The 25,515-nt window shown below is 50.2% G+C and overlaps 2 protein-coding genes across 3 annotated transcripts in view; one reads left to right on the forward strand and one right to left on the reverse strand.

Moving 5' to 3' along the window:
• LOC135262274 (retinoic acid receptor beta-like) overlaps window positions 1–14,623 on the forward strand; it is a 26,040-nt gene extending 11,417 nt beyond the window's left edge. For both annotated transcript variants that reach the window (XM_064349264.1, XM_064349265.1), the window contains 6 exons: window positions 3,101–3,242; window positions 7,044–7,204; window positions 9,741–9,917; window positions 10,280–10,484; window positions 11,537–11,695; window positions 13,338–14,623. In XM_064349264.1, coding sequence (XP_064205334.1) covers window positions 3,101–3,242; window positions 7,044–7,204; window positions 9,741–9,917; window positions 10,280–10,484; window positions 11,537–11,695; window positions 13,338–13,567 — 1,074 coding nt within the window. In that variant the 3' untranslated portion in view covers window positions 13,568–14,623. The remainder of the gene's footprint in view (window positions 1–3,100; window positions 3,243–7,043; window positions 7,205–9,740; window positions 9,918–10,279; window positions 10,485–11,536; window positions 11,696–13,337) is intronic.
• Window positions 14,624–19,374: 4,751 nt separating this feature from the next.
• The window catches only part of top2b (DNA topoisomerase II beta), a 31,500-nt gene continuing 25,359 nt past the window's right edge, over window positions 19,375–25,515 (reverse strand). The window contains 11 exon segments of the mRNA XM_064349267.1: window positions 19,375–19,581; window positions 20,030–20,155; window positions 20,264–20,359; window positions 20,642–20,724; window positions 20,982–21,195; window positions 21,470–21,628; window positions 21,829–21,988; window positions 22,192–22,389; window positions 23,761–23,844; window positions 24,386–24,541; window positions 25,186–25,277. Of these exon segments, the coding sequence (XP_064205337.1) occupies window positions 19,478–19,581; window positions 20,030–20,155; window positions 20,264–20,359; window positions 20,642–20,724; window positions 20,982–21,195; window positions 21,470–21,628; window positions 21,829–21,988; window positions 22,192–22,389; window positions 23,761–23,844; window positions 24,386–24,541; window positions 25,186–25,277 (1,472 nt within the window). The 3' untranslated portion in view covers window positions 19,375–19,477.

The raw sequence follows: 25,515 nt of genomic DNA on the forward strand, positions 1-25,515 counted from the left end.
TCCTAATAAAAAAGCCATATTTGATTCCTTTCCACGCTGGCGTGTCTGTAGCGATAGCGATTCAGTGTGTTTGCGTTCTGTATCTGCTCCTCTCTGTGCTGTTTTCCACGCTGGCGTGTCTGTAGCGATAGTGAATCAGTGTGTTTGCGTTCTGTATCTGCTCCTCTCTGTGCTGTTTTCCACGCTGGCGTGTCTGTAGCGATAGTGTCAGTTGTTGCTCTTATCTTCTCCGGCTGTTCACGTGCGTTCTTAGCGATAGTGATCATGTTGCGTATCTGCTCCTCTCTGTGCTGTTTTCCACGCTGGCGTGTCTGTAGCGATAGTGAATCAGTGTGTTTGCGTTCTGTATCTGCTCCTCTCTGTGCTGTTTTCCACGCTGGCGTGTCTGTAGCGATAGTGAATCAGTGTGTTTGCGTTCTGTATCTGCTCCTCTCTGTGCTGTTTTCCACGCTGGCGTGTCTGTAGCGATAGTGATTCAGTGTGTTTGCGTTCTGTATCTGCTCCTCTCTGTGCTGTTTTCCACGCTGGCGTGTCTGTAGCGATAGTGAATCAGTGTGTTTGCGTTCTGTATCTGCTCCTCTCTGTGCTGTTTTCCACGCTGGCGTGTCTGTAGCGATAGTGAATCAGTGTGTTTGCGTTCTGTATCTGCTCCTCTCTGTGCTGTTTTCCACGCTGGCGTGTCTGTAGCGATAGTGAATCAGTGTGTTTGCGTTCTGTATCTGCTCCTCTCTGTGCTGTTTTCCATTGGGGGTGTCGGTGCAATCCAGCCAAGGACTCAAATATGACGACGCACGCACAGGAACTTGCTGAATGCGAGAGAGAAAGCGTCTGAAATCCAAAAAGCCTTTAAAATGAGGTTTGATATGCTGCTCAGTATTACCATGTCAGACTCGAGGCAGTCTTTCCTCTTAAATACACTGTCACTGAATTATCTTCCGAGAGAAATAAGCACTTGATGAGCTCCTAGTGGTCGAATAGCTTAGTTTCAAATGGAACTCTGGAATTTGGAGTGTGAAAGTGAACGTTTGTGACCAGTCACCACAGATGTTGCCAAAACCACCATAACTGAAAACGTGAGCATAGACACTGCTATGCATAGCCTGTGTTTACAGTCAAAGAACTCTCCTCCTCTGTCTTCAGCCCCAACCACTCCCGCAGAGTTAGCTACCCGCCTAACAGAGCTAGCTGGATACCTTCAGGTAATGTTAGTACCATGAACAAAGCAGCTGTGAACAACAGTAAGAGAACAGATTAAATTATAGCTTAATTAATTCCATTATGTAGAATGTGATAGCGGTATTATCATTGGAACCCTGGTTATTGCTGCCCGCTTCACAGTGCAGGTGATGTTCCTAACAGGTGATGTTCCTAACAGGTAACGTTCCTAACAGGTGATGTTCAGGTCCCGCAGATAGCGAGCGGCTCCACGCTGCTGTTAATGCCCGTGGCGACCTGCAGCTGGCGCCACCGAAGGGAGTTTATTCTAGTTAACTCTCTTGAACGAGCCCTGTGGTCTTTTTGCTTTGCTGCATTTGGACTTCTTCGCTAGCTAGGTCTGCAGCCGCACCCACCCTTCCCCACACAGAAACAGTGCCACAGCCAGAAACGTCCCGAACACATTTTAGAATCGCAAATACAGGTAAAGGTGCACAAATTCGGCAAAAGTACATACAGACAGATAATAGCAGCCCTTGATACGTCACCAAAGTTCAGAGGTTTTCATTTTATAAGATAGTCGAGGGCCAGTTCCACTTTAGTTTGGATCATAGAGTACACGGGTCTCCCATTAAAAACCCTTCCAGGGGCATTTTAAATATGAAATACAAACAGGTACTGTCATGACGACCATGAGCATGGAAACTCATGTTTAAAATAAAATAAAAATACAGATTTGAAAATACATACAGCACTGATGTGTGTGTGTGTGCATGCATGTGCACGTATGTGTGTGTGTATTTCATTTTGGCCAGCTTAATGCTGAAACACAGGACCCTCTGTTTCCATCACTCCAGTTACGCCCCCTGACCCCCCGCCCCCCCCATAAGAACCCCACCTCTCACCTGACAGCTGTGAGCCTGCTGTGTGCCAGAGAAGCATGCCTCCTACAGAGGTCTCATCCTCATCCAGTATACAATCTCTCTCTCTCTCTCTCTCTCTCTCCCTCTCTCCCCCTCTCTCCACCATCCCTCTCCCTCTCTCTCTCTCTCTCAATTCAATTAAATTCAGATTCATTTTTCAGTCTACATGTTGCCAATGCTTGACTAAACACATTGCAATGTACATAACACAGTGTAATGCCATCGGTAAAAAAACAATTAACAAGTACATGCAGATACATGTACTTAAGAACAACATTAATAAAACAACACATGAGGTAAAAGCACTGGCCTACCACCGCAGAGACCCGGGTTCAGTCCCCGGCAGCGGTGCCTCCGGCTTGGGCAGACGTTCCTACGAACACAGTTGGCAGTGTTTGTGGGTGGGAAGCCGTTGAGGGTACGAGTCCTGATCGTTGCATTAGTGACTCCTACTGGTTGGTCGGGGCGCCTGTTCAGCAGGGAGGGGATTTGGGGGAGATAGCGTGAACCTCAGTGCACGTTATGCTCTCCCAGTGAAACTCCTCGCTGTCAGGTGAAAAGAAGCGGCTGGCGACTCCACATGTATCGGAGGAGGCATGTGGTAGTCTACACCCTCCCCAGACCGACAGAGGATAGCGCATCGACCAGGACTGTGTGATACACACAGGGAATTGGTAGAACGACTAAATTGGGGAGAAAAATGGGAGAAAATGGCATGACAACACATGACAATTCATTATAATTTATTATAACAATTCATTATAATTTATTAAGGATCATAACTGCCCCTCAAGCTGTGGCAGGTAGCTACATATTGTGCAGCCTTTCTCTCTCCCTTTCTCTCTCCCCTTCCCTCAAATAGCCTTGATTGATTGACTGGCTGGCTGGCTGGCTGATTGATTGATTGATTGAATTCAGCACCTGTTGACACAACAAGACTCTGGCTTGTTGGATTTGTCTGAATAACTGAAAGATTGATTTCTCTTTTCTTCCTCCCACTCTCCCCCCCTCCCCCTGTGCAGGGCTTCTTCCGCAGGAGTATACAGAAGAACATGATGTACACCTGTCACAGAGAGAGGAGCTGCATCATTAACAAAGTCACCAGGAACAGGTGCCAGTTCTGCCGTCTGCAGAAGTGCTTCGGTGTGGGGATGTCCAAAGAGTGTGAGTCCCGCACCATACACCCCACCCTAAACCCCACCCTGAACCACACCCTGCCCTAAACCCTAAACCCCACCCTACACCCCACCCTGCCCTACACTCTAAACCCCACCCTGAACCGCACCCTACCCTAAACCCCACCACGCCCTAAACCCCACCCTGAACCACACCCTGTCCTAAACCCCACCACGCCCTAAACCCCACCCTGAACCACACCCTGCCTAAACCCCACCCCCTAAACCCGACCCTGAACCCCACCCTGACACCCACCCTGCCCTAAACCTAAACCCCACCCTACACCCACCCTACCCTCCAACCCTAAACCCCACCCTGAACCACACCCTACCCTAAACCCCACCACGCCCTAAACCCCACCCTGAACCACACCCTGTCCTACACCCTAAACCGCACCCTGAACCGCACCCTACCCTAAACCCCACCACGCCCTGAACCACACCCTGCCCTAAACCCTAAACCCACCCTGCCCTACCTAAACCCCACCCTGAACCCACCCTGCCCTAAACCCTAAACCCCACCCTGCCCTACCCACCCTAAACCCCACCCTGAACCCACCCTGCCCTAAACCCTAAACCCCACCCTGAACGCTCCACCCCTGCCCTAAACCCCACCACCCCCCTAAACCCCCCTGAACCACACCCTGCCCTAAACCCTAAACCCCACCCTGCCCTAACCCTAACCCCACCCTGAACCGCACCCTACCCTAAACCCCACCACGCCCCAAACCCCACCCTGAACCACCCACCCCTACCCTGAACCACCCTAAACCTAACCCACCCTGCCCTACACCCTAAACCCCACCCTGAACCGCACCCTGCCCTAAACCCCACCACGCCCTAAACCCCACCCTGAACCACACCCTGTCCTAAACCCTAAACCCCACCCTGCCCTACACCCTAAACCCCACCCTGAACCGCACCCTGCTACACCCTAAACCCCACCCTGAACTGCACCCTGCCCTAAACCCTAAACCCCACCCTGAACCGCACCCTGCCCTACACCCTAAACCCCACCCTGAACTGCACCCTACCCTAAACCCCACCACGGCCTAAACCCCACCCTGAACCACACCCCCGCCCTGAACCTACGCCCCCCCCCCACCAAAAAAAAGCTTGCATGGCTGTTTCTCTGTTTCTCTTTTTTCCTTTTTGTGTCCCAGGTCTCAGTCCATTGATTTAAACACCAACCTGTTTATGCAGTTATTAGTTATGATATCTTTCCCACTGAGGCTCGATGTGTAGGCTTGTAAAGGGTGTGTGTGGGGCAGGGGCGGGGTGTTTAAAGGACAGAGATAGTTTATCCGAGTGGCGGAATGAGGGGGGGGGGGGTACCCTCAGGGGTCCCAGTGCCCCGCTTGTGATTAATGTTGCCCATCTGCAGGTTTTAAATCCCATTTATTTCTCTGCCCGGGGGGCTGACTGAATGTTTGCTGGCGTCCCAGTCGCGGTGATTCGGGTGGAGGGGAATTGATCGCTGGGGGCGATGTGGCTCTTCCTAAATGTCATGCCCCTCCCCCCCCCCCCATCAGTGTAAAGATCTGCGGGGCCTCAGTTCTGAGCACGCTCAGTAGCGTAGCCGAGCACCGCTATCCCACTGTGCGTTCCTCTGCGGTAGAAAACGACCTCTGTTTGACCTCGCTGTCATTTTTAACGTGTGATGCAGCTCACCGTGTGTGTGGAAATCTTCTCAAAGTGCTCTTCAGAGGAAGACAAAAGTATTTTGGGGGTTTGCAAGCAGAGGTCCAGGGAAGTGTTGGTTGAAGGTGTCAAACACCAATCAATCCAACCAATCAGGAGTGCCATGTTTTATCTGACCAATCAGGGTGCCAAGTTTAACCATCCTATGCAGGATTGACAGGTCAAAGAACGAATGCTAAATTGTGCCACGGCAATGTCAACGATTCAGCAGTAATAACAGAATGAACGATTCAACGATTCAGCAGTAATAACAGAATGAACGATTCAACGATTCAGCAGTAATAACAGAATGAACGATTCAATGATTCAGCAGTAATAACAGAACAAACAATTCAACGATTCAGCAGTAATAACAGAATGAACGATTCAACGATTCAGCAGTAATAACAGAATGAATCATTATGGCTGAATTGTTGAGTCAATATTTCTGAATGGCTGTCACTGAATCATTGAGTCATTAATGCTGAATCATTGAGTCGTGAATGCCGAATCATTGAGTCATTAATGCTGAATGATTGAGTTGTTAATGCTGAATCGTTGAGCTGTTATTGCTGAATCATTGAGTCATTATTGGGGAAACGTTATTGCCGAATCGATTAGTCTTTATCAAATCATTGAGTTGTTATTGCCAAAACGTCATTGTGGGATTGTCTGCTCGTTGCTGCTGAATCGTTGAGTCTTTATTGCTGAATCAGTGAATCGTTACTAGGATCGGTTTTAACGAACGCGCAGTGAGGGTCAGTTTCCAGCCTTTGTGAGCAGGTGCACGGGTTTTCCAGCCCTGCCACGCCCCGCCGCGTTCCTTCCTGTGTGACGTCACATCCTGTGGGAAAGCGTGCTTCCGCAGGCATTGCCAGGTGAATGAGCCTGATGGTGGGGGGTTGTATTAAGACTCAGAATGTTAAGGAGTGGGCGGCCGGGGACCTCGGTGCGGCGGCCCCAGATGGATGCCCCCCCCCCGCCACAATGCCACGGGGGGTGGGTGGGGGGGGGAATGGCGGCTTTGGGGAACCGCCACCGCCACCGGCCTTCTCTCCAATGCAAGCGAGGAGCCACCCGAGGAGGAAGGGAGGGAGGGGCCTGTTGCCATGGCACCCACAGCTGCCAAGGTTTCCTGAGTGGAGTGGAGGGCCTCTCAGTGGGTTGCCTGGGTTCTGATTGCCCCGGGCAGTCCACTGTCCCCGGTTCCGCTGAGCTGACATGTCAAACAAGTCACTTCAGTGCGTTTTCATTGGCCAGTTTGTCAGTTTTTTGTTCCCCCCACTACCCGTAGAAAAACTTTTACTACACCGTATGTACTCCGGGCAGCAGGGTGGGGCAGTGTGTACCAGGCCTGGGCCTTTTGGTTTGCATGCTCTCCCCGTGTCTGCATGGGTTATCTCCGGGTTCTCGGTTTTCTCCCAGGGTCCAGAGACATGCAGGTAGGCTGATTGGAGACTCTAAATTGCCCATTGGTGTGAGTGTGTGAGTGAATGGTGAGTGTGCCCTGCGATAGATTTGCAGCCTGTCCAGGCTGTATTCCTGCCTCTTGCCCAATGCATGCTGGGATAGGCTCCAGCACCCCCGGCGACCCTCCCCAGGATAAGCGGGTATAGATAATGGATGTTTATACGCCATAGCCAGATTAAATACTGGAGTATTGTTATTTCCATATTCTAATTATAAATAAATATTTGAACGCACACATGAGTCATTTCCATGAGTAAATTCACTGCAGTTTGCTAACTGACCCAAACTATTAGTGAAATTTAAAAAAGTTGTATACCCTGATTCTGCTGAACTTTAAAAAGCAGCTCATTAATAATAACCCAATTTAGGGGCAAACTGCATGGGAATCTACGTCAGCACAGAATTATCCATAAGTGGCTGTAGTGGCAACACACGTAAACAGGAGAGACGTGAGCGGCATGTTAATGGGGATTGTGGGTACTAATGTGCTGTGGGCACATGCTAAAATCACTGCTGAGTATTCCATTCACTGTTCGGTGCTAAAAGGACTACGTCAGACCCCCCCCCCCCCTGCCGCCCCGCCAAATGAAAACAATAAAGGTGGTTCAATCCATGTTTATGTCTCACCCCCACCCCCCAGCGGTCAGAAATGACCGGAATAAGAAGCGGAAGGAGAGTCCGAGGAGAGAGCTAGCGGAGCGCTACGAGCTAACGGGCGAGCTGGAGACCATCGTGGAGAGGATCCGAAAAGCACACCAGGAGACCTTTCCCTCCCTGGGCCAGCTGGGCAAGTACACCACGGTGAGTACGCTGGGCAAGTGCACCACGGTGAGTATCCTGGGCAAGTGCACCACGGTGAGTACGCTGGGCAAGTGCACCACGGTGAGTACGCTGGGCAAGTGCACCACGGTGAGTACGCTGGGCAAGTGCACCACAGTGAGTACGCTGGGCAAGTACACCACAGTGAGTATCCTGGGCAAGTGCACCACGGTGAGTACGCTGGGCAAGTGCACCACGGTGAGTACGCTGGGCAAGTACACCACGGTGAGTACGCTGGGCAAGTGCACCATGGTGAGTACGCTGGAGCAAGCGCACCACGGTGAGTACGCTGGGCAAGTGCACCACGGTGAGTACGCTGGGCAAGTGCACCACGGTGAGTACGCTGGGCAAGTGCACCACGGTGAGTACGCTGGGCAAGTGCACCACGGTGAGTACGCTGGGCAAGTGCACCACGGTGAGTACGCTGGGATACGCCCACTAACACCGGGACACGCCCACGGCATCACCAGTTATCAATGAGGGACCCTATAGGTTAGGAGTTATTACCGAGAGACCCTACAGGTTAGCAGTTATCACTGAGAGACCCTACAGGTCACCAGTTATCAATGAGAGACCCTACGGGTCACCAGTTATCAATGAGAGACCCTACGGGTCACCAGTTATCACTGAGAGACCCTACAGGTCACCAGTTATCACTGAGAGACCCTACAGGTCACCAGTTATCAATGAGAGACCCTACAGGTCACCAGTTATCACTGAGAGACCCTACAGGTTAGCAGTTATCAATGAGAGACCCTACAGGTCACCAGTTATCAATGAGAGACCCTACAGGTCACCAGTTATCAATGAGAGACCCTACAGGTCACCAGTTATCAATGAGAGACCCTACAGGTCACCAGTTATCACTGAGAGACCCTACAGGTCACCAGTTATCACTGAGAGACCCTACAGGTCACCAGTTATCAATGAGAGACCCTACAGGTCACCAGTTATCACTGAGAGACCCTACAGGTCACCAGTTATCACTGAGAGACCCTACAGGTCACCAGTTATCAATGAGAGACCCTACAGGTCAGCAGTTATCACTGAGAGACCCTACAGGTTAGCAGTTATCAATGAGAGACCCTACAGGTCACCAGTTATCAATGAGAGACCCTACAGGTCACCAGTTATCAATGAGAGACCCTACAGGTCACCAGTTATCAATGAGAGACCCTACAGGTCACCAGTTATCAATGAGAGACCCTACAGGTCACCAGTTATCACTGAGAGACCCTACAGGTCCCCAGTTGTTTTCAGGCAGAGATATTCTGTGCTATACTGCCCGGTTTTGGCTGTGGATTGTTTGCATTGCTTAGCGTTCCGTGTGTGGACAGCATGGCAATGATGCACGAGTGTAGTTAAGTCAACAAAAAAATTTTTTTAAGAATAAGAATGGGACTTACAGATACACGTGGGGGGGGGCATGAAGAAGATCTGGGTCAATGTCAGTGTGAATAACAGACCAGATCGGCAGCTTCAAAAATGGCTGCCATTTCACACCAGTCTGCTGCTGGCTGTTCTCTCTGACCGGACCGTTCATCGTACCCTGGTGGCGTCGGTCAGGTCCTCGCCTCCAGGGAAGATTCTCCGGCTTTCTGTGCACTGTGTAGTCGGCCGCACATTTAGAAACCGCGCATTGTATTAGCGAAACGGGTCAGATGTTAAGTGTGTGGCTGCAGGCCACAGCCACAATCGGTGACCGTGATCCGCGCTCTTATTTTCCCAACATAAAAAGAACTGACCTTTTCTTATTGTCAGTAATTCTGTGCACACATGGGTCATCCGTGCGCCTCGTGGGTCCTGTGACTCCAGGCCGTAGCGATCGACAGATTCGCTCTGAAAAGCCGCTTTGTGTGAGGTGAAGGATCTGGGACGTAGATAATGCTCTCTGCACAGACACGCCCACATTACCCGCTCCGAGGGACCAGATTTTATGAAGACTTGCTGGAGGAGGCAGTTTTTTATGGCTACTTTTCTTTTTTTTAGAGAATCTTTCTCTAATGGATCGCAACAACTGGAAGGTAACCCGTGATGTTTGCTCAAAGTGTAATATCGTCGCTTGCTGACTGCGAGAAGTTGTCCCCCCTCGTTATCGATGGAAGATTAACTCCGTATGGCTGTGAAATATTCAAGTTTTTGTGATTTAAGTTTGTTTCTTATTCAGAGTCCACATAGTTGTGGCCCTGTGTTTTTGAAAAAGCGAGTCTGACGCGGTTGTGAGTCTGACGCGTGTGAAGAGTGCAGGTGTGAGTTTGTGATTCTGAAACGTGCTGCAGCCTTTTAGGACACGCAGGCACGCAGGCACGCACGCACGCACGCAGGCAGGCACGCAGGCACGCAGGCAGGTACACACGCACGCACGCACGCAGGCACGCACGCACGCACTCACGCAGGCAGGTACACACGAACGTCTCGCAGCATCCCTCCTCACACTCTGCCTCCCATGTCCCCTCTCTCCCCTCTCTCTCCTTCTCTCTCCATCCCTCTCCCCCGTTTCTGCTCCTCCTACCCTCAGAACTCGAGTGCAGAGCACCGGGTGCGGCTGGACCTCGGGCTGTGGGACAAGTTCAGCGAGCTGTCCACCAAGTGCATCATCAAAATCGTGGAGTTTGCCAAACGAGTGCCGGGCTTCACCGGGCTGACCATCGCCGACCAGATCACCCTCCTGAAATCCGCCTGTCTGGACATCCTGGTGAGGTCCTGTCCCCGGGCGGTGGGACACCTCCGTCCCGTACCCGTCCCGTACCTGTCCCTCCACCTCCGCGGTGCCAGATGATTCAGAAACATTCCGAGACTAAAGGATGGCGTAATATGCAGCGAACAGTCTGTTCACGTTTGGACAGGGTGATTTTAGTCATATCAAAAGACATTTATCTATTTATTGCAGTTTATGAAAGACTAATAATAAGGTCCAAAAATGGGAGAGCAATGCCAAATGCCCGTAATGCATTATGGGTGATTTTATCTTGTAGTCATTAATCAAATTTCAGCTGATTTTCTGATTTGAACTGAATTGGAGTTGGAATGTAAGTTGACCCCCCCCCCCCCCCCAAGATCCTGCGCATCTGCACACGCTACACGCCGGACCAGGACACCATGACCTTCTCGGACGGCCTGACGCTGAACCGCACGCAGATGCACAACGCCGGCTTCGGGCCGCTCACCGACCTGGTGTTCGCCTTCGCAGGCCAGCTGCTGCCCATCCAGATGGACGACACCGAGACCGGCCTGCTCAGCGCCATCTGCCTCATCTCCGGAGGTGGGCTACAGCGCCCCCCGCTGCGTAAAGCAGCCTACTGCACTCCACTCGGCTGTGTGGGGTCTGATAGCGCTGCAGTCAGCGTACTGCACCATAAAACAGGGCTTAGACCAGCAACCTGTAGTCACAACGCCCCCTCCAGGGCTGGAGTTAAACTTGCAGACACTGCGGCCCTCCAGGACTGGAGTTAAACCTGCAGACACTGCGGCCCTCCAGGACTGGAGTTAAACCTGCAGACACTGCGGCCCTCCAGGACTGGAGTTAAACCTGCAGACACAGCGCCCCCTCCAGGACTGGAGTTAAACCTGCAGACACTGCGGCCCTCCAGGACTGGAGTTAAACCTGCAGACACTGCGGCCCTCCAGGACTGGAGTTAAACCTGCAGACACTGCGGCCCTCCAGGACTGGAGTTAAACCTGCAGACACTGCGGCCCTCCAGGACTGGAGTTAAACCTGCAGATGCAGCGCCCCCTCCAGGACTGGAGTTAAACCTGCAGACACTGTGGCCCTCCAGGACTGGAGTTAAACCTGCAGACATTGTGGTCCTCCTGAATCCACAGGAAAGAGGTTACCATCCTATAGGGCAGGAATGAACCATCATTGTGGTCAGCGGGTGGGGGGCGGGTTGATTTAAGCAGGTTACTCATTGGCATGACGGGGGGGCTGGTTGTAGGGGTGTGTTAGACGGTGCCCCCCCCCCCCCCAGGGTAAACAGTGCAGCTCTGGATGAAATGTCAGACAGTGAAACTTTAATGTAAAACCCGTAATGTGGAGAAGCGTATTCCCGACGTGCCGAATCTCTCAGATCTGAGGCCCAAAATGTCTGAATCTGATGAAATATCACACGATTTTGAGCAACCAAAAGCTGAGCCGCATTGAAAATGATTGCGTGGAGATGTTTTAAATAATCACACTGCCACCTCCTGGTTAAGAGCGGTATAGCAGTCACTTGCTTTTTCCGGGATGTAACGTCACAATGCTGATGTGCGGCAGGTGGTAGTGGGCGGGGGCAGGATGTGACCTCACAGTGGGGGGCGGGGCTTGCGTTTCAGACCGGCAGGACCTGGAGGAGCCGTCGCGGGTCGATCAGCTGCAGGAGCCCCTGCTGGAGGCGCTGAAGATCTACGTCCGCAAACGCCGTCCCAGCATGCCCCACATGTTCCCCAAGACCCTGATGAAGATCACCGACCTGCGCAGCATTAGTGCCAAAGGTCAGGCCGCCTGAAACCGGTGCACCTCACCCTCCCGCTAACAGGAGACGGGACACTCCCCAAAACCCTCACCCTCCCGCTAACAGGAGACAGGACACTCCCCAAAACCCTCACCCTCCTGCTAACAGGAGACAGGACACTCCCCAAAACCCTCACCCTCCCGCTAACAGGAGACAGGACACTCCCCAAAACCCTCACCCTCCCGCTAACAGGAGACAGGACACTCCCCAAAACCCTCACCCTCCCGCTAACAGGAGACAGGACACTCCCCAAAACCCTCACCCTCCCGCTAACAAAGGCAGACAGGACAGGACACTCCCCAAAACCCTCACCCTCCGCTAACAGGAGACAGGACACTCCCAAAACCCTCACCCTCCCGCTAACAGGAGACAGGACACTCCCCAAAACCCTCACCCTCCCGCTAACAGGAGACAGGGTCTGCCCCAACCTCACCCTTCCTGTGGAGACAGTGAGTTGGGGCATCCTGTGAGCAGTGACACGTGGCTCTGGGGTGGCATGATGGGGGTGTTATGGACATGAGGCCGGTGCTCCGGTGAGAGCGGGTAGACAAACGGGTGTGGCTCTTGGGGGAGTCAGTGATGGGTGTGTTCTGTGGGTGGAGTCAGTGACAGGTGTGGTTTGTGGTGCATTCTCTGTGGGTGGAGTCAGTGATAGGGTGTGGCTCTGGGGGGTCGTGACAGGGGTGGCTGTCAATTCGTGATGTGGACGGTGTGGCTCTGGGATAGTGGGGTGGAGTCAGTGATGGGGGTGTGGTTCTGTGGGTGGAGTCAGTGATGGGGGTGTGGCTCTGGGTGGAGTCAGTGACAGGGTGTGGCTCTGTGGGTGGAGTCAGTGATGGGGTGTGGTTCTGTGGGTGGAGTCAGTGATGGGGGTGTGGCTCTCTGGGTGGAGTCAGTGACGGTGTGGCTCTGTGGGTGGCTAGTGGGGTGGAGTCGTGGTGAGTCAGTGATGGGTGTGGCTCTGTGGGTGGAGTCAATAACGGGGTGTGGCTCTGTGGGTGGAGTCAGTGATGGGGTGTGGTTCTGTGGGTGGAGTCAGTGACAGGGGTGTGGTTCTGTGGGTGGAGTCAGTGACAGGGGTGTGGCTCTCTGGGTGGAGTCAGTGACGGGGGTGTGGCTCTCTGGGTGGAGTCAGTGATGGGTGTGGTTCTGTGGGTGGAGTCAGTGACAGGTGTGGCTCTCTGGGTGGAGTCAGTGATGGGGGTGTGGCTCTCTGGGTGGAGTAAGTGACGGTGTGGCTCTCTGGGTGGAGTCAGTGACGGTGTGGCTCTCTGGGTGGAGTCAGTGATGGGGTGTGGTTCTGTGGGTGGAGTCAGTGACAGGGTGTGGCTCTGTGGGTGGGGTCAGTGATGGGGTGGAGTTTGAGTGGGTGGACTCAGTGATGGGGTGGAGTTTCTGTGGGTGGAGTCAGTGATGGGGTGTGGCTCTGTGGGTGGACTCAGTGATGGGGTGGAGTTTCTGTGGGTGGAGTCAGTGATGGGGTGTGGCTCTGTGGGTGGAGTCAGTGACAGGGTGTGGCTCTGTGGGTGGAGTCAGTGATGGGGTGGAGTTTCTGTGGGTGGACTCAGTGACGGTGTGGCTCTCTGGGTGGAGTCAGTGACGGTGTGGTTGGGGTGTTGCAGGTGCAGAGCGGGTGATCTCGCTGAAAATGGAGATCCCAGGTTTGATGCCACCCCTGATCCAGGAGATGCTCGAGAACCTAGAGGAGCAGGAGGAGGAGGAGCAGCAGGAGGAGGAGGAGGAACAAGCCAGCGGGTTCCCCAGCGCCCCGCCCAAATCCAGGCCCACGCCCCGCCCCTCCACCCCGGGGCCACAGAGCAACCCGGAACCAGAACCTCTCTCACTCTCCTAAAGTGGGGTGTCACGCCCAGAGCTCAAATCTCTCTGCTTTAACCTTCTTCTCTTTTGTTTGTTTTATTTTCTGAACAGGACCACTGATGTGTGTTACACTCCCAGCCTGTGGGGGGCGCTATGTCCATATCTGCTTCTACTGCATGACTGAGCAGAGGCTCTGCCTCTCCCCCATATCCCACCCTCTTAGGGGAGGGGGGGGGGGTTAAATCAGATTTTCACTCAGTCTATCTTGGTTAGGCCCCCCTTCCACAATCTCTCTGTCCTGGTGGGGGGGTGGGGACTCAAGTTAAACAGGTTTGATTGAGCTGTCAGCTGGACACAATTATGAGGACTTTAAAAGTTAAAAGAATTAAAAGTTGAGAATTAAACAGGAGGAATGTGTGTGATTTCCAGTCCTGATCCAGGAACAGCTCGATCAAACCTAAAACCCAGCGAAGGGCAGCCCTTAGGGCACGAGAGGCGAAGCAGAAAGCTCCAGGCTGAGGTAAAGATTGGTCCCACTGTCAGTGTTCCTTAAAAACAGAATGTTTCTCACATTCATAGGTGTATTGAAGTACATTTTATATGCGTCAATATGTTTAAAGTTGTATTTGTTTAAAACAATGTTGTCACATCATTACTTGGAAGGGGTTTGTTTGCGTATCCACAGACCTCCCCCCCCACACTGTGTAGGAAAAGCCATAGATATTAGTTGCGGAGGAAAACCTAACTGAATTAGGACCTTGGCTCGTATTCAAATTCAGAAGCCATGTCAGTTGTTGCTTAGTGACTCTGGAACACCTGAGTGTTGGAGGGCTTGTATACACTGAAGACAGGGTGAATTGGGTTGATTGGGGAGGGGGGGGGGGTTGAATAATGCAGTAATGCGATTCCTCCACCTACGACATTTACCTAATGCGACTTGTGTAGCTCTCATCTTTTCCCACTGACAGACCTTAGTTTTATATTTTCCTTGAGTCAATTCAGGTTGAGTATCTAGCTCCTAGGTACAGCCTATTTCCCCAACAGCAGCAGTGAGTGTGATTGACGTTTGATCGTTAGCTAGCCCGTTAGCTTTAGCTTTCCATCGAGCAAAACCAGGGGTGGCCCAGTTCGGCATAAGGTTCAATGGGCTTTGGATCCTCAACAGTCACAGTAACAAGGTGATAGAATACAGTGTATACAGTTTATTTCAGGAATTCATGATGCACAGTTAAGACTGAGTTAAGTGCTTGAGATGCATAAAAAAAGAGAAAAATAAGTGCAGCTTTGAAAGGACGCTGACTCGTGAGTGTAATTAAAGCCTTTCTTCAGTCACACGGTCTACCTCTCCTGTATGGAAGCTGAATACACAGACTGGGCTGGCAGTAAACTAGCCAAACTGGCAAAATAGTTTGTTAACCATCCTATGGACACAGTCCACACCAATAAGGTTAGGATTCTCCATAACTACTTATACAAAATTGGGAAAAAAAGAACCTTTGAAGTCTTCTTAAAAGCTAACTTAAACCCGCTTTAAAACATTTAAGGTTAAACCAGGAATTTAGCCAGCTTAAGTCATCCCCAGCAAAACTGCAAACCAACCAGACAGGCAGATCTGTTCTGGATTCTTGTCTTTATTGGTTCTAAATTCCTAAAACTAAAGTACATTCCTTTAAAGTAAAAAACTCAAAGAAAAATCAACTAAGACAAAAATTGTAAACAAAATTGTAAACAAGACAAACTAGGGATTTTAAGGTTATTTTCAGGCTAGTAAAGAAAAAAAAGTCACCATCTTTGGTGGTGACTGCTTAGGGTTTCATTTCCATAGTGAAGTGTGGGAGAGAGCGCTTACACGCAGTATATAAATGAGACCATCGCTCTTTAAAAGTGGGAGCACACACATGCTCGTCGGATTCTGGTCACAGTTTGAAATGAACACATGACCGCAATCACATTTTTTTTCGCAGTAGAACTCGGGACATTGCAATCCATATAAGCGATCTCGCTGCGCATTAAAGTCGATTGACGCTGTGATTTTAATGTTTGGCAACAAAGCCCTCAGTGTTCAGTATAAATCTCGTGGGTAGGCCATGTACATTTAAACGAGACTCAGCACAGTTCAGAAATCCCAAAATGGGTGGGTCTGTCCTATAGCTATTATTAGCAAGGCCCTGATTTAATACAGTCGTATTATTTTGTTGTACAGGGAAATGTCCTCGACACTGGTTCAAATCAATAACGACTCTCCTATCGCCAATTTATCGGTTGGTAGTTAGATTCACCAGAAGCTCACAGGTGTGCCGTGCAATTTGGAGCAACAGGGTTAGTAAAAAAATAATAATAATAATTTCGCCTCTGTGAAGAAGCGGGTGGTTAACACATGGGAAAATCCGACCTTCAATTTAACAATAATCATTTCCGTTTTAGCACAGATAATAAGCAAAGCTTTATTTGGCCACAAGAAGCCCATAACTCGTGTGGTTTTCGAATATTTGAGTATTAAGGTAACGCACTTTTTTTTTTTTTTTGTTTTGTGTTTTTTTAGAAGATCATCGCTGATAGCTGTGAGCACAGCGCTCAGTGACCCTTGAGTTGCAAAGCAACAGCGCCATCGTGTGGTGATAGGTGTTCATTGCGATGAGGACAATCACAAACCCACAGCTTCTGCGATTCTGTTTGAAGTTTTCATTCACTCACCGACCAGAATTGTACACGCGGGGCAGTGACGGACACAAACAGGCCTACTGGTCAGCTTGACGTCGCAGAAACCGCAACTAAGCACTGCTGGTCGTGCCAGCTAAGACAGGACAGCGTGCCAAAGAACTTAAAAATGCCGCGCCTAAATCACTTCATACACCAGAAAACCTTAACCCGCCGGTTACTGGATTTTATGGTTAGATGTAGCAATTTGGAAACCGCTGGAATTTTCGCATTTGCTTCACATTAATCAAACAATCCCCATGTTTACCGAACATTATAGATTTGCATGCGGAAAAAAATATATCCTATGTTCCTTTTTTATTTTCTATAAATGAATACTTTGTGTTCTGAAGTACTGACGGAAGGATAACGTATTGAACAACATTCCATCGTAGCAGGGTATTACAAATAAAAATGTATATAAAAGGATAACAATTATCTGCTTTCAATGAGTATACTACGCTCGATTACATATCATTTCACTTGGGGAAATCAGCAAAAATCAGTTGGGTCATGTGACTGCTATCCCCCAATAACGCAGTCCCAAAGGATTAAAAAAGGCCTCGTCCTGGGTATTGCTTACCTCACCTCTACAGCGATGTCGCCACAGAACGGACAGTTCAGGGGAAAATTTGCACCTTTATCTACGAACACTGACATCTGATATTGTGTTTGAATGGGAACAGTGAAATATCGAGGACTTACACGGACATCATACTCCGCGCAGTGGCTTGGATTCTCTTCGTAAAATGACGCTTCTAAACGGGAAACTTCGGAGGGACTGTCTGCAGCTGCCTCGTCCACCAGCGATCCGACGAGGGCATGTTCCTAACGAACTTCTTGGCCCATTGAATGTTTGTACAAGTACCAGCATTTATTCCACTGCAAAGAAATGTACAGAACGCCCTCTGTGGGCTGGTGCTCCCGACGGGACTTGGGGAAGAGTGCCAGGAGAGCGAGGCTTCACGGAACCTTCCCGCTGATCGGCGCACCTGCTGCATGGTGTCACTCACGTGACACAATCAGAATACTGCTCTCCATGGCAATACGAGCCTGGATCCGGTCAGCCACGTCGCTACTGACACCTGCCAGCTCCGCCCACTTTTTTGGGCCGTGAAGCCTCGTGCGTCCTTTACTTAATGCATCCCCGGGAATCTACACCAACTTATTTTAAAACAAGAAATGAAGTTCTGTGGCGTTTACTGGAATGCATACACTGTATGGAGAAAGATGGTGACCATGCTCATGTATTGCCTTGGATTAAATATGTAAGTGTTTTGACCTGATGGTGTCTTTAAAACAGTATATGTAAATATATATGTAAAATCAGCTTTGTTGTAAGTTGTACATTTTCCCAGTGAGCCAATAGCCGTCCACAATCAACTCAACAATCAGAGGACGGAAACTTGGTATTAAAATATATTTTCATCCATTTATAATCCTAAAATACATTTCAATATTTTACATAGCAATTAAGCTGTTAGTCATGTTTTTAATTGCAATATGTCACCTGACAAATAAAAATAAATGTATTTTATCTTTTGTGATGTTAGACTGAAACATGTCAATACATTATCAAAAGGGTCGACGTTTTGTGGACTCGCCGCCACCTTAAATTGTTGTTGGAAGTTGTGTAAGGACAATTTTTTTTTTACGACTCCGTACAGGGATGAGTCTGATTTAAACTACATTACCCATAACTCCCTTGTTTCCTCAGTGACCCATTTGTTGGAACTGTTAGTTGCATCTTGTTGGGTATTTTCACCAGCTTGTTTGTACATTAATGATGCTTTTATGTTCCTATATTGTTCATCTATTTCATGAAATCGCCTGGCAAAAATAAAAAAAATATATTTATTTTAAAAACAGATGAGTACAGCTTGTTTCAAAGTTTAAATATGTAGCAATATTTGTCATAAGAGACTGAGCATAATGCTACACTTCAACCAGAGCACCAACAGTGTATGTATGTATATGTATACATATTTAATATTACATGAATCCATACCCTGGATGGAAAAGCACCAGACATCTATAATAAAAAGATGGGAATTTAAACAAAATAGCCACAACACACCCCGAGAGGTCCTTTACAATTGATGAAGTTTACTTCCAAGTTCATTTCAAAAAAGGTACATTAACTGTAACTTTTAACAGTTAAAATATGTGCATAGGCACAGCACTCTACACTTCTAAAAGCCGCTCGGGACAAATACAGAACATTTTCAATGATTAAAAAAAAATGTATATGTATAATAAAAAGTGTAAAACACTTACACAGTAGAAAGCCTTAAACATCACAAAAAAGAAAAAAAAAACAGAAAAGGAGAATGTACAAAATTCTGCAGGACAAAGGACGAGAGCTTGTGTGAGTGTGTGTGTGTCTGTGTGTTTAGGTGTGCGTGTGTGTGTGTTTAGGTGTGCGTCGGTGAGTGTGATTGCGTGTGTGTATACGTGAGCGTGAGTTTGTGTGTTGTGTGTCGCTCTGTCGAAAATGTTCGCTCTGGTCGTCCCCGCCGGCTCGGCAGTTTTGCCTCTTTCTTGCTTCTCCCGGGCTTCCCCCCCGGGGCACCCCACGTCAACGTTCCTCATCTATGCCACATTTATCGCTTTTGGCTCATCACCGATCACACAACATCGCACACATTACACATCGACCACGACAACACACACACACGACACACACACACCACAGCACGCAGACCAGACACACACATACACACACGACACACACACAGACACACACACACACTCACCTCACACACACTCATACAACATACACTGACTGACACGACAGAACACAACACAGACACACCAACACGTACACACACACCACACAAGACAAACTCACACACACCACCACACCACTGCACTCATACACCACCACTCACTCACTCCACACTCAATCACCCACTCACTCACCACTACCACTATCACTACTCACCACACCACCACCATCACTCACACTCACCACTCACCACTCACTCACTACACTCACTCACCACTCACCACTCACTCCCACCACTCACCACCACTCAATCACTCACACACTCACTCAATCACTCACTCAATCACTCACTCACTCACTCACTCAATCACTCACTCACTCACTCACTCACTCACTCACTCACTCACTCACTCACTCACTCACTCACTCACTCACTCACTCACTCACTCACTCACTCACTCACTCACTCACTCACTCACTCACTCACTCACTCACTCACTCACTCACTCACTCACTCACTCACTCACTCACTCTGTTGGTGGGGGTTTTCCCCGTCTTCTTCACAGGGCTGTACTCATCTTCCTCAGAGCCGGACAGCTTCCTCTTCCTCCCCCTGCCTTTACCTGAGAGAGAGAGAGACACAAGTGAGCCAGCAGCACACACGAGCGTTTCAGAGCACTGAGTCTTCAGAAGTGTGACCGTGTTAATAAATAGAAATCTTAAATAGAAAAAAAATTAAAAGAATAAATAGAAAAATTTTAAATACAGCTTGTGTCTGAAGTCACCACGCCCACCCCAAAAAACCCCTCTCTGCACGGGACTTGCCGCCTCTGAGTGCAGACAGGTGGCTGAACAACACAGGGACCACGGTTTCCCTGGTGATTATCAGTCTGAAAGCCAATCGGTGACACTCAGCTGAGATTATCAGCGTCTAAGCAGATAACGTTTGCTCAGGCCTGTCAGTTTGGAGCTTACAGCGGCTCCAGGTTCAAGCAGAGGTCAGTGTGGTACTATTTCATCTGCAGGTGGAGACTGTGGGATTGTGGGAAGGGGGGCGGGGCAAGAGCGTACCTTTGAGCACTGCGGGCTTCTTGGGCTCACCACCGTCCGAGTCCGAGTCCCAGATGGACGTGTCGGGCTTCTTCGGGGGTTTGGGGGCCTTCTTCGGTTTGGGGGCGCTGTCTGCTGGCTTCTTAGCTGCAAGACGGAAACACGGTTGAAATTAGAGAGCCCCCTGGTGGTGAATAAGGAAATTAATGGATTAGCTGCATTAGAGAGCCCCCTGGTGGTGGCTAAGGGGATTACCTTTCTTTGTTGCGGTCGGCTTTTCGAACGTGGAGCTGCTGGAGTATGTGAAGGAGGGTCTGTTGTCGTCCTCGTCGCTGTCGAACTTCAGGCCATCTGAGAGAAACAGTTTTCAAACACACACATTTTAATAGACACGCACACACACATTTTAACAGATGCTCACACACGCTCATACGTGCTCACACACGTGCACAAACTCACACACAACCCGGCAGGTAAACCCGGGGCGTAAACCCGGCAGGTAAACCCAGCAGGTAAACCCGGGGCGTAAACCCAGGGCGTAAACCCAGCAGGTAAACCCGGGGCGTAAACCCGGGGCGTAAACCTGGGGCGTAAACCCAGCAGGTAAACCCAGGGCGTAAACCCGCTGCTCACCGCTGTCGTTGCTCTTCTCAGAGCACGCGGATTTGGAGAATATGCTGTCCGCTTCCTTCTTCTTCTTTGCTGGTGAAATGGACCTGAAAAATGAATAAATAGATTAATTATGAAATAAAAAACATCTATAAATTTACACCAGTGGTTCCCAACCCTGTTCCTGGAGATCCACCGTCCTGTTGGGTTTCATTTCACACCTAATTTGGCACGCCTGACTCAGAGTGAGGTGTGCTTTGTTAGGGTTGGAGTGAAAACCTACAGGATGGTTGATCTCCAGGTTCTGGAGTCCCGAACAGACGAGCCCCAGAGGGCCCCGTGGGCAGAACCGGAGGGGGCGTACGTGGTGGTGGTGGTCTGTTTTGGCGGCGGGAAAATGTCGTCATCGTCGTCATCATCGCCGCCCTCGCCGTTGTCGTGGTAACGGTCTCTGCTCTCGGAGGTGCCAAAGTCGTCCTTGTAGGACCTGATGGGGGAGGAAGGCATGGCGTCGTCCTCCGCCTCTTCATCAGCATCCTCTTCCTCAGAGAAGTCGAAGGTGTACTTGGGCTTCCCAGCTAAGAGGTGAAAAACATGAAGGTGGGGGTCAGTGGCATTACACCCCCCCATCAGAGCAAAGATTCAGATTAAGCCCCCCCTCAAGCAGGGAACCTGGAGGGATACTCTGCATTCTGCTGTGTCAGCTCTGAGCAGTGACCCACTGAAACAGATACAAACATGCACAGACAGACAAATGGGCAGGCAGGCAGGCAGACAGACAGGCAGGCAGACAGACAGACAGACAGACAGACAGACAGACAGACAGACAGAAAGGCAGGCAGGCAGGCAGACCTGAGGCTCTCTGGCTCTTGGTGTCTCTGGGGATGATGACAGGCTCGCTGTCCTCCAGGTCGCTGTCGGATTTGGACTCGTCGTCTGACCAGGGATTCCTCTTCTTCACCTTCTTCGCTGATCCCTTTGGTCCAGGCGTTTTCTTCACCCGGGGGGTGCCTGAGACACATCGCCCCAAAATACACACATCACACACCATCCAGTCACCCCACAAACACACATCACATGCAACTCGGTCACCATGGATACTAAGGAGATTCTGCAGTAAAGCAGGAGCTGATCATCTGGTAGCAATAGAGGACCTGTACAAATACGGAATGGAGAGGACTACTGTTCCCATGATGCTCTCTGTAACTGACCTGGTTCCTTCTTCTCCCTCTTGACTCGCGGAGCTTTGGGCTTGGCCCCAGGCACCGGCAGGCCCGAGGGGGAGATGAGTGAGTCTCCGCCCCCTCCCTCCGACCCCAGGGCCCCCGACTCCTCATCAAACTCCATTTTCACCGACAGATCCACGTCACCCTGAGAAACAAGGGCGTCACCGATGGTTACCATGCAAGATCACACAAATGGCTGTCCACGTCAAATACACACACACACACACACACCTACAGCTACATCTCGGCGACATCACACCATTCTGTAGCTGGAGTTAGCCTCATGAGTCCCAACTCATTAATATGAATAACCTCCTGCATTCATGTCATGGATATTCATAGGCTCACCTTCTTCTTCTTGGTCATCTTCTTGGAGGCGTCGGCCTTCATGGCCTGGGTGACCTGGGGCACGATGCGGCGGCCAAAGGGGGAGGGCAGGGTCTCCTCCAGCTGCATCTTCTTCACTTTGGGCTTGCCCACCTTCCCTTTCACCAGCTTAGGGGTCTTCCCTGCGCTCTGGTCCTCCCGTTCCTGCGCTTCCACACGCTGCCAGCAGGGGGAGACAAACACTCTCTCAAATCAGCCACTGCTCACAGGGTTTGGCTCACGCACACTGGAGTTTTAGGGTGTAGCTTTATGGTGTGGCTGTAGTTTTTGGGTGTGGTTTTAGGGAGTGGCTGTGGTGTTAGGGTGTGGCTGTAGTTTTGGGGTGTGGTTTTAGTTTTAGGGTACGATTTTTTTGGGAGTGGCTGTGGTTTTAGGGTGTGGCTGTAGTTTTGGGGTGCGGTTTTATGGTTTGGCTGTAGTTTTGAGGTGTGGCTGTAGTTTTAGGGTGTGGTTGTGGCTTTAGGGTGCTGTTTTTTTGGGAGTGGCTGTGGTTTTAGGGTGTGACTAGTTTTGGGGTGTGGTTTTAGTTTTAGGGTACGGTTTTTTTGGGAGTGGCTGTGGTTTTAGGGTGTGGCTGTAGTTTTGGGGTGTGGTTTTAGGGAGTGGCTGTGGTTTTAGGGTGTGGCTGTGATTTTAGGGTGTGGCTGTAGTTTTGGGGTGTGGCTGTGGTTTTAGGGAGTGGCTGTGATTTTAGGGTGTGGCTGTAGTTTTAGGGTGTGGCTGTGGTTTTAGGGAGTGGCTGTGATTTTAGGCTGTGGCTGCGGGGTGAAGTTTTAGGGAGCGGCTGTGGTTTTAGGGTGTGGCTGTAGTTTTGGGGTGTGGTTTTAGGGAGTGGCTGTGATTTTAGGGTATGGCTGTAGTTTTGGGGTGTGGTTTTAGGGAGTGGCTGTGGTTTTAGGGTGTGGCTGTAGTTTTAGGGTGTGGCTGTGATTTTAGGCTGTGGCTGCGAGGTGAAGTTTTAGGGTGTGGCTTTAGGGTGTGGCTGTGGGGTGTGGTTTTAGGGTGTGGCTGTGGGATAGAGGAAGACTCACATTACATTACATTACATTACATTCATTTGGCAGACACTTTTATCCAAAGCGACGTACAAAAAAAGTGCATTTCATGGTCGTAGACAACTGCTAAACACGGGTTCAGTAAGGTAAAATACTTATTTTGTACAGCTATTTCTAGCCGAGAACAGTGAACACTATTCTGGCCTAACATCTGCAAAGCCAACTAGGCAGAAGAATAAGCTACAGTATTAGGACAAATACAAATTACCAAGAGGTGTTGGGATGGGGCAACATGTAACAAGTGACAGGAAAAGGGTTTTTTTTTTTTTTTTTTGATAAAGAGTGAAATACAGCGTGGTGGTGGTTAGTCTAGGTATAGTCTGAAGAGATGAGTCTTCAGGCCACGGCGGAAGATGGGTAGTGAGGGGGAGGTTCGGAGAGGGACGGGGAGTTCGTTCCACCACTGGGGAGCTAGGGTGGAGAAGCTCTGTGATCCCTTTGGGCAGGTGGGAGGGGTTACAAGGCGGTTACTCACGTCTAGCTCCTCGATGAAGACGGCCAGGTCCTCCTTCCACAGGTCTTCTGAAGACTTCCTCTGAAGCTCGTTCAGCTCAGCTTTCTGCAAACAACACAGCACAACTCTGAGTCTCTATTTACAACACTGTCCTTACTCTACCTTTACACCAGCACAACTCTGACTCTCCATTTACACCAACACATCTCTGAGTCTCATACAAATTTATCTCCTAACCAGCACAACTCTGACTCTCCATTTACACCAACACATCTCTGAGTCTCCATTTACAACACTATCCTTACTCTACCTTTACACCAGCACAACTCTGACTCTCCATTTACACCAACACAACTCTGACTCTCCATTTACAACACTATCCTTACTCTACCTTTACACCAGCACAACTCTGACTCTCCATTTACACCAACACAGCTCTGAGTCTCCATTTACAACAGCCCTAACTCTAGGTTTACACAAACAAACTATGACCTTAAGTACAGACTACCTTTCCCAACATGCTTTGCGTAGATGCCCTTCCCACAATCCACTGTCCACAGTACCTTTCCCACAATGCCTTACATACAGTACTCTCCCACAATGCCTTGTGTATTGTACCCTTCCCACAATGCCTTGCATACAGCACCTTGGAGTCTCGCTGTTTGAGGAGCTCCTCCACCTTCTCCTTGCTCAGGCACCAGAGGGGCATTCCCAGGATGTAGTTAAAGTTTGGTCCCGATGACGAGCCGGAGTCTATGGAGCTGTCGCTGTTGTTACCGTCCGCATCCTCCTCCTCCAATGACTGAAAACACACACAGGCAACCCACCAATCAGGACACAGCCAGTCGTTGGGCTCCTCCCTACACCATGAAGGTCATGAAGGGCAGTGCAGATTAAACTCTATGCTAAGGAGTAAACTTGGGGGGGAAGAGTTTGTACTTGGGGGTGGAGTCAGTGCCCGAGGGGTGGAGTCTGTACTTGGGGGTGGAGTCAGTGCCAGACGGGTGGAGTTTGTACTTGGGGGTGGAGTCAGTGCCAGATGGGTGGGGTTTGTACTTGGGGGTGGAGTCAGTGCCAGAGGGGTAGAGTCAGTGACAGATGAGTGGAGTCTGTACTTGGGGGTGGAGTCAGTGCCAGATGGGTGGGGTTTGTACTTGGGGGCAGTGCCAGAGGGGTAGAGTCAGTGACAGATGAGTGGAGTCTGTACTTGGGGGTGGAGTCAGTGCCAGAGGGGTGGAGTTTGTACTTGGGGGTGGAGTCAGTGCCAGATGGGGGGGTTTGTACTTGGGGGGAGTCGTGCAAGGGGTAAGTCAGTGACAATGAGTGGAGTCTGTACTGGGGGGAGTCAGTGCAGAGGGTAGAGTCAGTGACGATGAGTGGAGTCGTACTTGGGGGTGGGTGTCAGTGCCAGAGGGTGGGTTAACTGGAGCGGGTGTGGGGCGCTACCTTCTCCTGGGCTCTGTTCCAGGCGGCGACGGGGTCGGACTCGTAGCCCCTCTGCAGGAGCAGCCGGATCAGCTCCCGCTTGGACCTGTTCTCTGTGAGAGTGACACAGGAAAACATCAGATCCCACAGCCTAACCCAACCCTAACCCTGACAACCTAACCTAACCCCAACCCCTACAGCCTAACCTAACCCCAACCCCTACAACCTAACCTAACCTAACCCAAACCGCCACAACCTAACCTAACCCCAACCCCTACAACCTAACCTAACCTAACCCCAACCGCCACAACCTAACCTAACGTCAACACCACAACCTACCTAACCAACCCT

Source organism: Anguilla rostrata, chromosome 8 (genome assembly GCF_018555375.3).
Source record: "Anguilla rostrata isolate EN2019 chromosome 8, ASM1855537v3, whole genome shotgun sequence".
NCBI classification, from domain to species: Eukaryota; Metazoa; Chordata; class Actinopteri; order Anguilliformes; family Anguillidae; genus Anguilla; species Anguilla rostrata.